General features: G+C 44.3%; 1 protein-coding gene across 2 annotated transcripts in view; it reads right to left on the bottom strand.

Annotated features, from left to right (window-relative positions):
• Window positions 1-16,398, bottom strand: part of COBLL1 (cordon-bleu WH2 repeat protein like 1) — a 186,127-nt gene extending 169,729 nt beyond the window's left edge. For both annotated transcript variants that reach the window (XM_075529557.1, XM_075529558.1), the window contains exon 1: window positions 16,116-16,398. In XM_075529557.1, the coding sequence (XP_075385672.1) occupies window positions 16,116-16,183 (68 nt within the window). In that variant the 5' untranslated portion in view covers window positions 16,184-16,398. The remainder of the gene's footprint in view (window positions 1-16,115) is intronic.
• Window positions 16,399-17,321: the final 923 nt, after the last annotated feature.

The raw sequence follows: 17,321 nt of genomic DNA, 5'->3' as shown, positions 1-17,321 counted from the left end.
CAATATCTAAAGTCACTGTCTACATCGCCACTCAATTCTCTGACATCTGTGGGAATTAATTAATACTTCCGTGTCTTGCTGACAACAGGTAGATCATTTGATTTTAACGGATGTCCAGCTGGTACCCTGGTGGCACAGTGGGTTATGATTTTAACGGATGTGTGCAAGAAACTTTTCCTCCGTGCCAAATAGTCTGGGAGTAGAACGGACTCACAAGTCCTCTTCTGAATCACGGAGCCCGTGTGCATGACCTGACAGTGGACACGTTCCGTCACTGCCCATCAGCCCAAACAAAAACCAAAGAAACGCCACTCCAGTGACCATCATCTTACATAAGAGAAAAGTGAAACAGTAACAGGTAAGGCAACTCTTAGAATGTTGCAGTTAGGAGAAAATCAGAATTACAATTGGCAGCACATTCCTCATCTCAAAGGAATCACTTTTCTTAAAAAGGAATGTGATTTTCCATTAAGATTAGTAGACATTTCTGGATTTGGCATGCCAAAAATCAACTCAGCTGCACCGGGTATGGAGACTTCCCCAGTGAACTCACGAACCTCTTCACCTAGCCCATCTGCCACCTCATGGAAGATGAGAAGGCGCACAGGGAGCGTCCCCTCCCTCCTGGCTTTCACATTAACACAGCAATGATGCCAGCACCGCAACGGACTACTTTCCAATTAATCAGATAATATTTATATTTAACAAACATCATTGGAACCAACACTACCCTCATACGTGCCAGGATTTAATTCACTGAATTCTATGTTGCCTTCGACCACAAGGAAGTCACCTGAGGCTTAAGCCCGTGACTGGCAGAAGAGATTCAGGGCAAGGTCATGTCCCTAAGCCCACTCTACTACTCCTGCTATTCCTACTTCTGGCTGGACCAGTTTCATTCGAAACCGAAGCAAGTGCTATTAAGTGCCAGAGGGACAAGTGCATTGGTTCATTGTATCTGACAACTGTGAGGCAGGCTGCCTGATTGTTAAGTGCAGACTCACCAACTCACTCAAAACACTTTATGGGACACTGGATTGATGCTCATACATTAAAAGGTCATGTGTGTGCTGCATTGCTTTTCCTGATGAACTCTAGTTTAGAATTTCATCTTCTTTTTATACAATGTAAAATGACCATTTGTTGCCAAAACATAAGTAGGGGGAATCTTTCCACTTAATATTTGCAGGGTTTTGCTCATTTTGAATTACAACACCCAAAAGCATCAATGGGGAAGGAGCTCGCCTACTGATGCTTCTTTCCGAGGCACCTATTTGGTAATTCAATTTCTTACATCAGTGGCAGCTCCGAGCTCTCAGTCTTTTCTTTCCTCAACTGGAAGAAAACACCCATCATTGTTGGATCTTACTCCTAAGCCCACTACGTGCACATCCAAAGGATAATTTCCTCTATCAACAAAAGGCCGGAAACAAAACAGCACAGCTACTGACCCTTTAGATTTTAGGGTGTTGGCACAAAAGAATAGAGTTGTCAGTGACTCCCACAATTAAGCTTAGCATCTTCTCGCTAAAGCCTATAACCTGTTCTATAAATTTGTCAAAAAAGCATACATGCATAATTTACATAACTTGACATAGGCCTTACATCCGGTAAAGCAGATCCACCCACAGCCTCCAAGGCATCTGTTTTCAATGAGATGGAAACATTTCTCAGAAGTTTCACTTATACTGTTAATGAACTTCATCTTTCTTCAATAATGCCACCGCAGGAAACAATGCTAAAAATGGGTCCTGAATCAAGAATGGAATTCTAGAATGGAGTGTCGAGAGATTTATAACAGCCCTTTTTAAAAGCGTAGCACTGGAGGATGTCTTACCAACAATTTACTGTCCTGTGGATCCAACAATTAATGAAAAGTAATACTCACCTGAAACTTAGATAAGCTGCTACACCTTTATCTGCAAGGTAAACTGCTTGTCTTCCATTCTCAACACTGACTTCTTGACTCAGGTTCTAGATAGTCATGCCCTTCCATATATATTTAACAAACAACTCCCTTCTAATAACTGATTATTACGTGTCTCGGTACATGTCAGAGCCCTGCTGACACAGTGGGTTATGCACTGGGCTGCTAACTGCCAGATCAGCAATTCATACCCATCAGCTGCTCCCTGAGAGAAAGACGAGGCTTTCTGCTCCTGTACAATTTTAGTCTCAGAAACCCAAAGGTGCACTTCTACTTTGCCCTATAGGATTGCTCTGAGTCAGGATTAACTCAATGCCAGTTCAAGTTATGGGTAAGTTAAACATATCCAGTATCCAGAAATACACACACAAGAAGTAAAGAATATGCCCTCTCAGTACAGATAAAGTTATCAAATATACCAAGAGAGCAGTAGCACTCCTTACTAACCCACTGTCACTGAGTCAACCTCAACATAACGGCAGAGGACTGCTCCCTAGAGCTGCCAAGGCTATAAACGTTTACAGCTGCAGAAACCTTCAAATTTCTCCCAAGGAGCACCTTGTGGGTTCTGCCAGCCTTGAGGTTGGCAGCCCAACACATAAGCTACTACACTCCTCTGGCTCCTGGGCATGAGCATGGTAGATTGTGTGCTCAAATGATCCTTTCCGAATCAGAAGGCTGAGGGGAAGAGCAAATCTAAGTACCCTTTAATAAGGACCAGCTGCATAGATTATGGCTCATGACGACACAGTCATGATATGCAGCTAGGAAGTGAAATAAAAAGGGGGAGGGACTTTTATATAATGTATAATTATATAGGCAAGGTACAAAGGACTGCATGAAAAAGAAGAATATACACACATTTGCTTATAAAGGTATGAAAGACACACTAGTCAATATAGCGTGTCTTTGGGATGTTGCTAGTGTGGCTGAGAGTAGGCTTTTAAAGTTCATAAATACTAACTTAAATTTCAAATGGGACACAGTATAAACTATTTTATGAAAGATAACTTCATAGTTTTGTTTGACTTGGATTTATCTTAATGATTATATTTACATCATACACCAAGTTCTTTGAACCAGTTCATCCCAATGTTTTGATGGCTGGTAAAGTAAATCAGAACAAGCCCACATTTGTTAAATGTAGGTACACTAGAATGATCACACTGGAACAGAAAAATTTAGAATGGGTGCCCTGAAAGAAACTTAATCTTTCTAGAAAAAGGCAGTATCGTGTTGTGTAGCACACAAATATCTTGATCTGCAGTCAGAAATGAGAGCACCCGGATCAAAGATGGTGACTAAGCAGGTGGTGCTCTGAGTGTTGCTCTCCACTGTCTTGACCATAATCCAGACGCTCACATTCCAAACCCAAAGCAACCACACTGCCACGGAGTCAACTCTGACACATGGTGGCCATGTCAAGACCGAATAGAACCACCCCTGTGGGTGTGCAAGGCTGTGACTCTTTCTGCCCCCACGGAGCAGCGGGGTGTGGGTTGAGCAGCCACCATGATACCCAGTACATCACCAGGGTTCCTCCACCAACATGAGCTTCCTGCCTCTTCTGAGGCTCTCTTTCCAGGGATTTGATCTGCAATTTTTGCATTCTGGTTATAATTCTGGTGTACCCACATTGCAAAAATTCACATTTGTTCCTATTTCACTGCATCAGTCATGAGCAAACACATTAGAAAGATTTCAAAGTCCTACATATGACATATTAAACCAAACCAAACCCACTGCCAGCAATTAAAACACATAGTGATGCTCCATAGGGTTGCTGACACTACAAATCTTCACAAGAGTAGACAGTCTCATTTTTCTCCCACAGAGCGACTGGGGGGTTTGAACTGCTAAAGTTAGCATTAGCAGTCCAGTGCCAAATTCACAGCACTACCAGGGATCCTTATATAACATTATTTAAATTACTTTTCCTCCTTTAACATGGCTTCTGATCTATTTGACAGGGCATACATGGCTGGCATCGTAATCCTTTGAGCAGTAGCAGGTAATACAGAATGCCCTATGAGGGCTTGCAAACACTCAGAGCACCAGTTGCCTTTGAGAAGAAAATCTAGATGGCAGAAGAGACATGACATTTTTTTTTCACTGTTATAATTTTTTAACTTTTGAATTTTTTGCCATATGAACGTATTATCTATTGGAGGAATCGTGAATAAAGTATCTAGACCACAAACACTCCTGTAGAGAACTGTTACTAACCTAACTAAAAATTCCCTTTGAGGAGCCCTAGTGAAGAGCGATTACAAGCTGGCCTGTGATCAGAAAGGTCAGCAGTTCAAAACCACCAGCCACTCCTTAGGAGAGAGATGGGTTTTTTCTACTTCCATAAACTGTTCAAAATAATCATAACTTTCCTTTTGGATAGATTCTCTCAACCAAAAAGTACAAAAGGGACTTTTAAAGAGATTATATATAGTCTTTGGCACAAAATACTTTCCAATGATCGTAGGACACAAAAGTTTCCACAACTATCAGTGCCAGAATTGCAAGGTGACCGTGAGGGGTTAAGAGCTGACAGGCCTCACACTGCTAGCTCAGGCCCAATACAATCTAGCATTTGAGCACAGGGACCTTTGCTCTTCCACTGTCAGGAAAGCTCTGTTCGCCCTTTCCCCACCTGTTTACCTGATCTCTTGCTCCATTCTTGATCGCACCCCAAGTGAAAATCTAATCATCCCTTCATTCCCATTCAGGACTAGGCACTTACTTAGCTAAGAAGGGAGAAAAAAGCAGGAACGTTCCACCCTTCATAACCCCACGACATTTCTTTTTTCCCATGTAGAAGTAGGGTAAAAATACAGGCAGACCACAAAAGGCCTAAGGAAAACGAGAGTATTATGACACAAATAAAATGTGTTGAATGTACGTAAGTGCAACAAAAATTACATGGACTATGAACATGGTGTTAGCATATCTCCCCAATCTCCTTTAATCCTATTTTTAAAATAAACCCTTTCAAAAACATGTGCTTTGAGTGGAGCATCTTAAGGTCATTATCAACAAAAGCTATTTCCTCAATTAAAAAAAAAAACCTGTTGCCTGGAGTCAGTGCTGGCTCATGGAGCCCCTAAGCGTTAGAGTAGAAGTGAGCTTTAGGGGGTGTCTTGGTTGTAATCTTTAGGTACTCGGAGGGTGGGAAGAGTTGGAACTTCCAACCTTTCTGCTGAGAGCAAGCCATTGATCGCCCTCTGGAACCTATTTCTTCATTGGGATGTGAATCTTCAGAAGACAGCGGGTCTAAGACTGAGGAAGAAAAGCCTTCATTTTCGATGCTGTAGTTTTATTTTCTTGTGCACTCTCCTTTCACTTTGACAATGTTTATCTTAGATCCCAGTGGGGAAGGGCTATTCCAAATCCTGGCCGAGTCAGAGAAAGCCTGAGTGCACACTGTTCATGAGGGCAACTGATGCAAGCGAGCATGCTTGTCACCCCTTCCTCCTGAAATCACACTCCTGCCAGCCACGGCATGAAATATTCAACGATCGTCACCATAAACAGAAACCGCTAGGCTTCATGCAGAGTGGGGCAATCTAGAGAGCCTTTATTAATATTGCAAGGCCAAATGTCAGAATTTTTTTTTACAAAAGTGCTTTCTGAAAGGAAGCCGTTTGAAATACCTTGTGCCGACTGATAGGAAATAAAAGATGCGGCTGATGAAAAACCAGAGGAACTTACAGTTGAAACGAACTCTACAAAATTTGTCCCAATTAAAATGTATGTAATTCACCTTTGATATCACGCATGCCCTCACTGCCGTTAAATCAATTCTGACTCATAGCAACCTGTTGGACAGAGCAGGGCTGCCCCTGTAGGTTTCTGAGGCAGTAAGTCTCCACAGGAGCACAAAGCTTAATTTTCGTCCTGAGAACATGCTGACGGGTTCAAACTGCTGACCTGTGGCAAGTTGTGGCAAGGCCAATGCGCAAGCCACTAATATTGCAATATTTTATTCAAATGAAGTCACGTCTAACTTTCCTGAAGAAGAAAAAAAAATAAGGAAGCTTATAGCAGGGCAAAACCGGTCCTCTGAGAGAGAAGGAACACTGAGGAGAAAAGACTGAGGGCAAAGGATCACCGCCTGAAACGATTTTCTTTGCACCTGCTAACATCTCTGCCTCATTGAGCTCTGTTCTCCTGCAGGACAGCGATGCTCTCAGAGAATGGCAATCAGCACTTCTTTGATCCAGGCCAGAGCCCCCCCTCTCTCCCTCCATCTGCTCGGACACTGGCAGTTACATCCGGTAATCTGTCAACGTGTGCGAAGGGGTAGTCTAGCCTGTCAATAAGGACATACCAAATAATGCCTCTGTGTGGGCATGGCCTTCTCCTGAAGATTCTGGGGATTCCTGTCTTCCTCCCTGGAGGCGGGGCACACATTCTCTCTCTGATTAACATTCCTGTTGACAAGCCACCACATGGAGCCATGCGGATGGCAGTGGGTGTCCGGAGGTATGTCCACTGCCATTGGATCCACAGGGCTTTCCTCCCACCGGCCTGTGATCTTCCTGCATTCGGCATCATGTGTTGCATGAGTCCAAAGAGGAATTTATAGACTAGTATTAGACATATGAGCTAATACCATACTTAAGGACTTGATCTGGACTGGGCTGGGATGTTTTCTTAATATATAATTACTCTTGGATATAAAACTCTCTCTTACACACATATATGAGTGTCAATGAATTTGTTTCACTAGTCAACCTGGACCAATACAGACACTTTTTCCTAGAGGTTTGCTGACATTTAATAATCAAACCACGAACACTCAGAGATCTGAAAATACAGATCGGGGCCAATAGCACAAGTGATCCTACACCTGTCCTAAGACTACAAGAGAGAAGCAACCCTTCTCTCTCTGACACTTCCACTCTGTGGATAACATGCAACCACGTGAGCACAAAGGGGAAAATAAGTCCAGTGCTTCCAATAATTACCGTGACTGCTGTTGCCTCAGTGGTACCGACACCATAGTAGTTCATCGGGCCTGACAGTGGGCAGGGGAGAGCATTTCTCAATTTCCTGTTTTTTTTCCAGCTCCTCTGAACTGATCTATGACTGTAGCAGCTGTTCAAACTTTGGCCCCTGCCACTGTTCCCCTGGGGCTCATTTAATACTTCCTTACTTCCATTCCTCCAGAAATAACAGCGCATGCGCCTATGCACCAAGGCAGGTTAGGGAAATGCAAATCCCCAGGGCTGCTGATTAGTATTCCACAGAAGTAGCAGTCCATCTAGACCTTACAAATATCACTTGGCGTAAAAACCGAAACTGTGCCTATCAGGTTACAAAATGAAGTGAATGACATATTTGATTTTAACAAACAGATCAGAATATACATTAACTACCTGGGTTAATCATTCAAACCAAGCACACTGAGAAACAAGGAGATTTTCCCAATGACTCTGCCATTATACATATATATATATATATGGATACCATTGGCATTAAGCCATATGGAAAGTTAATCTATATATTATACAAGGAAAATCACAATCTTTATTTCATAGGCTCAACTATGCTTTGTATTGAAACAACTACTGCTCAGCTTATCCTCAGCCCCATTGACCAGGTTTGCTTCCGAAGGAAGCACTTTGGCTCTTTTCAAAAATCAAATCTTTCCAAAGACTCTGTTTTACCACTTCAAGTATATCCAAAGTAAACTTTCTACAAATCTGAGGCAATTACAAAAGAAAATCTCTGTCCTATTGACTTACATTTTCTTTAAAGTAATATTCATATACCTTATTTATAATTCATATATATTGTATACTATGCCCACACTAACATTCATAAAATCCCTAAATTTCTGAATTCATTTGGGAAATCCAAGAGCCAACAGGGAGAACTACAGAAAATTAAAATGAGGAATCATGTGGCACCTCCATTATCAACATCTAACACAGCCATAACGGGGCTTTAATGGGGCTGCATTTTTGCTACAGAGTAGGCAAGGTTAAGGAAGTGACCCGATTCTGTAACAGACTGTTCTTTTCTCCACCCATCAAAATTCCCAAAGGCTGGCATCTAAATTCCTGAGGAGGATATAATGGCATGGAGATACTCAGATCTAACCAAAGAACCCAGAACACTGGGCATCCAGAGAGCTTAATTTATGGCCTATGAAACAACCCTAACCTTCGTAAAGCATTTGTAACTATTGAATATGGTTAAAATTAGCAATAGCATTGAGTTTCAAACTTTCTAGGGGGGTGAGGTAAAGAAGCAATTTCCTTGACAGCTTACTACTGAGGAGGACCACCCTAATTAAAATAACTTTCATTCACAAACAGCTACCCAATTGAACTCTACAGCTTTATGGTGAAAGGTAATGACTGGATTTGTTTTATTTCAATTTGTAAGAAGAATGGCAACTTAAACTAAATTTAAACTGAAAATAACCCAAACTTATTCCAACATTTTTCTAATGTGGTCAAAACAACTAGCTGCTCTGTGAGAGCCTCTTCCAAGGGATTCATTCCTTAGATATGAAGTTTCTATGCAAAACTGAAGGCATTTGGCCCTTTAAAAATAGTCATGGGAAAACTTCTTTCTCCCATACTTTAGTTTGTTTTTATTGTAGCAGATGGGGGGAAATAATTTAGCAATGTCATAAAAAAACAAACGCTTACAACAACTATACTGATTTTAAAACACTAAAAGTTTAAGGATATGAAAAATTAACAATTACAACCAAAAATATTTGCAAGAAATTATTCCAGTTTGATTGAACTTATAAAATAGTATAATGTATTTTTTTAATGGAGCTTGGTTCACCTCTTCTGTGTAAATTTGTTTCTAGATATCTGCTACATCACTAGCTTTTTCCCAAAAGTTGTTTGAGCAGATGTCTAGAAATTGACTTTAAGGTACATTCTAATATCTAATCAATGCAAAATTTCTGAGATTTGTGCTAACGGGATAAGCTCCATCTTTATTTGAAAATGAGTCAACCATAAGTCACTACACTCTATGCAAACAAAATAGAAATCCTTTGTTCTAATTTATATTCCAGGTCAGTGCTTAGCAATCTCCTACAGTAAATAAACATCTAATTAAGTAATCACGCACAGAATTCATAAATTAGGCCAAGGGGTCAACAAACTTTAATGAGAGTGAGAGAATGACTTGGGTTAGCTTTACAGGCGAAGTGGTCTCTGTCGGGACTACTCAACTGCAGAGCAGAAGCCAGAGGCGTTGTTTAAGTGAATGGGTATACCTGTGCTCCAACAAACCTCTACCAAGACAGGAGAATACAATTTGACTGGGAGCCCAAAGATTCCTGATGTGTGAGCTTCTGTAGTCTTAAGTTTTCTACACCGAATCTATTTCAAAGAGCACCAAAGTACCTTTGCCACACTGACAGCAGGTTCTTTTGCTCTTGTCTACGTAGCCCTTCAGAATATCATCAGGAAAGTTCTAGAGGTTGGAAACTAATCTCCTAGAGCCTAGAAACTAACATTTTATAAGAGTTTACATGTTTTTAGTTAATTAACCAAATGAAAACCAGTCCGTCCCACCCAGCATGGAAGTTGGCATCTATTATTACGTAAATATACCTGGTATTTCATTAATGAAGCAACAATGAGGGTACAGCACTGTTATCCTCTAAGTCAAAAGAAATTAAACTTAGAAGGGAAATTCCAGCGTCTGAGAAAAGCAGTCTATATTTGTTAATCAAGGATTCAATTTTCAATAATTTTCTACAAGAAAAATTAGCAGCTTCTAAGTAGCAAAAAATAAGTACAGATTGTTGTCACATGACCAAAATGCGCAACAAATTTGCTGAGTTAAATTGTCCCAGATACATGAAAATGTTGAATATGATTTTGAAACATAATTCAAATGTCTGAGCTCCTTTGATGTGCTGCATGTTAGATTCCTTTATATACATGAGTTTAAAATATATATACATAGATATCTTAATTCAAGACTACATGTAGCCTCCTACTTTGCTCTTTTTTCCTCAAAAATGTTTTACTTGTCCAGGAGGTCTTTCCTTACAACATAAAGTTAATAATTTTTCTATTTTGTTAAAAAAAATTGGAATTTGAGTCGAGATTGTATTATAGCTACACATCACTTTGGGTAGTTTTGACATTTTCATAATGTTAAGTTTTCCTGTCTATGAGCATGGTATGTTTTTCCAATTACCATATATACTCAAGTATAAGTCGACCCAAATATCAGCCACATCACCTAATTTTACCACAAAAACTGGATTTAAATGTGCTGAAAAGCTCGGCTTATCCATGAGTAAATGCGGTATGTACGTTGTGGTAGTTACATAATCTCATATCGACTTGAGGATATTAAGACTGAAGGGATGGAGTCTAGCCTGTCAATCAGGTCACAGCCTGATGATGCCTCATGGGTGTGGCCTTCTCACAAGGATTCTGGGAACTTCCTCTCTCTTGGGAGGGAGGCCACACACCCTCTCTGCTTAACTTCCTGTTAAGGAGCCACATTCAGAAAGCCAGAGAGGCCAGCACGGAGATGCTTCCACCAACTTTGGATCCACAAGTCTTTACACCCACTGGCCTGTGATCTTCCCGCATACAGCATCATTGCATGTGTTGTGTGAGTCTGAAGAGGAATTTATGGACTAGTACTGGACATATGAGCTAATAGCAGACTTATGAACATGACCTGGACTGGGCTGGGATGTCTTCTCAATATGCAATAGCTCTTTGAAATAAAGCTCTCACATATACATATGGGTGTTTCTGGATTTGTTTCTCTAGCAACCCAGCACAACACTTTTAGTTTCCTGTAATAATGTTTTATAGTTTTCTTTGTATATTTCTTTCATGTCACTATATTCCTAAATAGTTTATCTTTGGGGGGTTTGTTGTTGTAGTAAGTTTTCCTGATTCTCTTTCCAAAGTTCTATTCTGCAGAGTGAAGGAATTCAACAGATTTTTGTTGACTCCTGCCATTTCGTTCAATTCTTCTATTCAGACCAGTAATATTCTTTTGGAAATTCCGGGGTTTTATACAGCTAGTACCCTATCATTTGAGAACAGAGCAGCCCAGGTGCTGTAGGGGTTGCATGGTGGCTACTAACCACTAGTTCAGTAGTTTAAAAACCATCAGCTTCTCCTCAGGGCAAAGATGAGGCTTTCTTCTCCTATAAAGATTTATGGTCTTGGGAACCCACAGGGACAGTTCTACTCTGCCCTGCTATGAGTCACAATTATCTTGGTGGTAGTGAACTGAGTGAGATCTACAAACAGGAATAGTTTGACCTCTTCCGCCCTAAAATGTAGATCCTGATTTAATATATCTTGGATGGAAATGCAGAATCTCTGTAGGAGGTCAGATGAGAATGAGTTGGTCCACAGCCTTACTTTTACATGACTGTTGATAACCCTTTATGACTATCACTTTACTAAGTACCAAGAGAGGGAAAAAGAGCACTTGTAATAGAGTAGGTAAGTAAACCCTGTGGAGCAGTTCTATTCTGTCCTACAGGGTCGCTCTGCGTTGGAATCAACTCGACAACAATGGCCTGGGTTTCATTCATTATGTGGTGAAATGTAATTCCTTAATATTACTCTTGTATCCATGTTTCTATAATTCCCACCAAAAGATTGGGAAGGACTACGCAAACAAGATACGTATCACACAAATAGAGTTACACTAACCATTTTTAGTGAGTTATAACACGCCCTGGCTATAAGAATGAGTCATCTTTGAAACGAGAGAGAGAGAAATCATTGGGAGAAGAGCATGTTTGAAGTGGCAGAGGCGGAGACCACAGACTGTAACACAGAGATTATGGGAGAGAGCAAAGAAGCTAGGCTGAGGCAAGGCAGCAATGAGCTAGTACAGAGGGACCAGTGCTGAGACTATGGGACTGTGAGGCAGAGTAATAAGTGGGCTTTCTGGCACATGGAGGCAAATGCCAAGGGAGCCCGTGGCTGAGGGGCTGAAGTAAAACTTGGGGGTGGACTGAGTAAAGATGTTGCTATAACCAGTGAACTATGCCTCGACTATCGATTGATCCTGACTTGTGGAAATCTATTTACTTCCCTAATAAACCCCCATAATTGTGAATTTTGTCTGGGAGCTTGATGTGGCCACTGCAAAAATGGTCCAACCCAGCATAGAAGTCGAGTGCTGTGGGAAGAATGGCAATAGGGAAGCCAGAGAAGTCAGATATGACCACCCCTTAGTGTTGACAATGTTCCCAGTTTAAGAAAGGAAACGCGTGACTTCATAATTTGAACTTCCAAAGTAGAGAGAGGAATCACCGCGTAACAACATTGACACTTTCCAGCTAGTGTTTCCAAAAGAGCTGTTTACTTTTCAAGACGGCAACCCAGTGGAAGTCAGAACAGAAACCGTGCTCTGTGAAATTTTCCATGGCTCATTCTTGGACCTGGCTCACCTGGCCTTTCCTCCGAGGCACCTCTGGGTAAACTCAGTCCTCTGAATGTTGGGTAACAATCGAGCGGATGAACTGTTTGTAACACCCAGGGACACCACGTAATTATATCGTTGTTACTGCGGCCACTGGGTCCATTAAAACTCATAGTGACCCATGGACACAAAGTAGACCTGCTCTATAGGTTTTCAACTGGTGGCCTTTCAGAAGCCAATCACAAAGCCTGTCTTTGGAGACACATCTAGAAAAGTTCACGTACGTAAATTCTAATTAGCAGTGTTTCTGCCTGTAGTCAAGTCCTTAACTGTTGTCCACCTAGGAACTCCCTAAGTAATTTATGTAGAAACAGAGTCCAGATGATGAGTGAGTTGTTTCTAAACCTCTCTTTAAATCAATTATGTACATGAAGTCAGAAAGGTAAGGTATGGTTTATATCTAATAACAGTTAGTCAGATATTCGTCTTAGAACAGAGTAGACTGTACCTTGCAAAGCATAAAGAATGATCATTTAAATTTAATTTAGTTTATTTACAATTCACTGTCATCGAGTCAATTCTGACTCAGGGCAAGCCTACAGAACAGAGTAGAACTGCCCAATGGGTTTTTGAGACTGTAAATATTTATGGAAATAGGAAGTTGATTTAAGATACCCTAAAACATCTTTAGCACAATAATATAATAATATTAATGTTTGTGTGGGTGTCACAATGTAGCTCTATTTTGTTATTATAAACCATTGGAGATAGCTTGGTAATTTAATATTCTAGGCTTTACAGAGGTTGCTCTGTGCCTACAGGTTATAGATTTTCATAAACAGGGGACTGCATGTATAGGTTTCATGCAAATTATCATGCAATCTAATGTGAATGCCAATGGCTTCTGTGATCAACTCCCTTGGGCACATTTCAAAGACAAAGAGAACATATACAGAGTGAGCAATATTGCATGAGAGTAAGAAAGGAGCCCCATCTAGGACATAGGTGAGTAGGCAGTGCTCTGGAGACCAAGAACAACTACACTCAAGACCACCACACTCAAGACCATCACACTCAAGACCATCACACTCAAGACCATCACACTCAAGACCATCACACTCAAGACCATCACACTCAAGACCATCACACTCAAGACCATCACACTCAAGACCATCACACTCAAGACCATCACGCGACTGCACTTGAAGGTAGAGAAGGGGCCAGCGCATGACGGAGAGGCAGCCAGACCTTCTGTGCGCTGTGACTTCCACTGAAAAGAAAGCGCTTGTTCGACCAGATTCAGAATACTGAATAATACAAACGAGGTGACAATGTAAAAGCCCTGGCAATTTTTTTGAAACGAACCTTTGTAATATTATAACAGTTATCTAGAATGTTTCTAAAAAGGAAAAAAAAAAGAGTCAAGGGGCCACAATACTATGTCTTCATGTTGGAGAAGTTAGGTAAAGCTTTGTATACTCTGTGCAGAAGGCTGTGCGTGACAGTGGAAGTCCAAAATACACTCGCCAGATCTACACAGGGCATAAAGCTCTGGTGATTTCCCTCTAAGCTTAATTGAGGGATAGGAATAACCAGGCTATCAGACAGAGATTATTGGAGAGACGACTATTGATTAAAATGACAAATCTGACTTGAACAGTTCAAAACCTCATCATTTGATCTCCCTTATGATACACTTCAGCCTGGATCTGGTTTTCCATAGTTTCTGAGGGTTTTCTTTTTTTCTTCTTCCATATTTGGGTTTATCTCTGTTGTATTTTGTCACTGTTGGAAGACTTCTTGACTCGCTGTTATATATTTTTCTACGTTTTACAGTATATGAAACCCAGTACAGGTGAATCTCTAGAGACAATAAGCAGAATAAGGTTACCTAGAGGGTACAGCAGGAGAGGTGAGGGGCCCTGAGGGGGGAGCTGATATCAAGGAGTTTAAGGAGGAGAATGTTCTGAAACTGATATTGATAGCAATTGTATAACACCGCTTGATATGATTGAACTATGGAATGGTATGATGTCTGAATTAACCCCTAATAAAGTGTTTTGCTGTTTTTTTGGGGTGGGGGGGGATTTTGATTTGAAAATTAAATGGAAAAAAAACACTTTAAATTCTCAAGTAAAACTTGATTGTAATTATGCTTGCCACTAGAAAACACTTTGTCCCTTCATCGCACTGAAATCACATAACTAATTTATTCAAAGATGTCATCTGATTTCTGGACACTCATGTATGTCCATTTATGTACGCGGAGACCCGAACGGCTGTATTTTTCTAACAGTAGCTTAACCGAATCCTTACTTTTAGTCCACTCTCAAATTGACCAATTCAGCCCTTATGTCTTACTGTGTTGTGCTTGCACAGGTTTCCAAATTACTATCAACTGTTCCATCTTCCATCCACAGCTTAATTAAGGGACCTTGCTTCCATAACTGCATAATCACATGAGGCTATTTGAAAGTAAACATGACAACATATAAACAAGTGGGAAAATCTGGGGTGGGTAGGGGAGTGGATGGAAAGGAAGTCACCCAGAGAGGGCTATTTGCCAGGTGGGGGCAAGATAGTCAATTAGAGCAAAATGAAGGAATTAATTCATATAGTACACGTTCCCTCTACCTAAGCATTTGACTAAATATCTTTTCGATTAGTCATGTTGCTTTGAGACTTCTCCATGTTTCCTCTAGACAACTGCCAGTGTTCACATGGCCTCCGATGAATAAGCATGCTGTGACTTGCTCCTAAGGAAACGCCTGCCATGTTCCAGGGAAAAATGACTTCTATGCTCTTAAATCAGGAAAACGGCACAACTCTCATTCATTAGACACAACGTCAATGTTTCCTAGGCTTTCTGACGTCCAACACATTCATAATATTTAGTAGGGCCTCTCTGTGTGCATAGTAAGGATTTAAGAAGTGAAACTGCGGCGCAACCAATTGGCGGCACCGGTTTGACTACCTCAAAGGGGTTACCCACTCCCAAACTCTACTCCCAAGCCACATCCTCCTGCTGCGGGCCAAGATGAAGGTTAGCTTCACCTTCTACGACGCCGCCACCCCCACCCCAATCTCCTGTAGAACTACCTGTTCTCATTACTGTTTACCCACACGCTCAGATTAGCATATTTGGCAGGAAGATAGGCTGCCTTGAATATTAACTCGCCATGTGACAGCCCCTGCCCTTACGATCCCTCCTCAAAGCAGGTGAGGATGGGTAGAAAAGTACAGTTATTGACAATCTGACTTTGTCTTTGGCACCAGTCATTGGCCACAGACACACACACCCCCAATCAGAGGCGCTCACTGTGCCCAGTCCCGGAACTGTCACGCTGGCTGACAGCTGGCACACCCTCCCGTGGCCCTCCACCCGCTCACGGAAGGCTCGTTCCCACTGCCACTCGGACATTGCTGGCAGTCCGGGGCCTTACTGCCCCCTGCCCCCCTCCTTCCCCAGAGTTCACTTACAGGTAGGCATCAGCCTCCGCGCCTCCAGAGTCGCAACAAGGGGCCCTTTGTTAAGATTTCGGCCTCCGGACTCTTCACCCAATTCTTAGCCTTCGCTGGCCTATCGCAACCCAAGGCGCCCCCCCAGCCGCACGAAAGCCCCCCAAAACCTCCAGATTCCCACCGCAGGCGGCCTCCGCGGAGGCAACCTCCTCCCCGCGTGTCGGACGGCCAGCGAGTCAGGCTGCTGGGGGCCGCGCGCCGCTAACCAGGTGGCCCGGCGAAAGCCACGCTGGCCTCACCTTGGCGGCCGGGGGACGGCGCCGCGCTCGGGGCTTACCCTGTGGGGGCGGCGGGCGGCAGGGGCGCCGCCGGGGCGTCCTCCGCGCGCGGGGCTCGGCGGTCCATGGCCCAGCGGGGCGCTGCGCGGGCTCCAGCTCCCAGTCGGCGCGTCACTGCTGGGGTGGGAGAGGCCAGCGGGTCAGGGCGGGACGCGCGCCTTCCCGAGGCCCGAGCGCGGCTGGCTCCGCGTCGCGTCCCGAGCCCGCCCGAGCCACCCAAGCCCCGGGCCGGCCCGCCTCCCGCGTGCGCTCCCACCTGCGGGTCCCCGGCGCCAGCCCGCGGGCGCCTGTGCGCCGGGCGCGGCGGCGGGAGGCGGCGCGGCAGCCCCCGCCCCGTGAGCTTTCCTGGGTAGCCATTCGGCGCCTCGGGGTGGAGGGGGAAGGGGAGGGCACGGGAGGGGAGGGGGCGAGCCGCTGGCCCGGCGGGAGCCCGCGGGGCGCGGGGACACTGTCGCCGTCGGCCACTTGGCCCCCGGGGAAACTTTTCCCGGAGCAAAGTCAGGAGGGCCCGTGGCTCTCTTCCCGCCCAGGGCTCCTACTTTGGTTCCCGAGGGAGACGGCGGCTGGCGCGTTCGGTCCGCGGCCGGCTCGGCCGCTCTGCCCTCCCCGGACCCGCGCGCTCGCCGCGGGGCGCTCAAGCCCGGGCTTGAATGGCAGCGAAAGCCGCGGCCCCGCCGGCCGCCCGGCCGGCACCTCCCCGTGCCCGCGGGCGGGGCGCGCCGGGGCTGCGGGGCCTCGCCCGCGCACTCACCCTGCCCCATGGCGCTGCCCGGAGCCCCGGCTCGCAGCCACCCCCGCCGGGCCGCCACCCCAGAGTGGGGCCCCGACTGGGCGGCCGCATGGGAAGCCCGAGGGGCAGCGAGCCGGAGAGAGGGACGGGGCGGGGATGGGCGCGGACCGAGGCGGAGTTGCCCTCCCCGAGGGCTCCGCGTCTTCGGGGTCCGGCTGGGGAAGCCCAACGGGAAGGAAGCGCGCGGGCGGGGTTTTCCCATTCCCACCACTAGGGCGTCGCTTCGGTGAAGCTGCGGGCCCGACCCGGACAGGTGGGGGGAGACGGAGAATACCTGCCGGGAGGGCACCGCCGGCTGGCCCGGGCCGCCGAGGGAGTTCAGAGAAAACCACTCCGCGAGCCTTGCCGCGGGCCCTACCCGCAGTCTGACCTTGGACGCTCAGGCTTTTTTTTTTTTTTTTAACTTGACCTCTGA

Source organism: Tenrec ecaudatus, chromosome 13, assembly GCF_050624435.1.
Source record: "Tenrec ecaudatus isolate mTenEca1 chromosome 13, mTenEca1.hap1, whole genome shotgun sequence".
Lineage (NCBI taxonomy): Eukaryota > Metazoa > Chordata > Mammalia > Afrosoricida > Tenrecidae > Tenrec > Tenrec ecaudatus.
The sequence above is the reverse complement of the archived record's forward strand: the minus strand, read 5'-3'. Positions and strand labels throughout refer to the sequence as shown.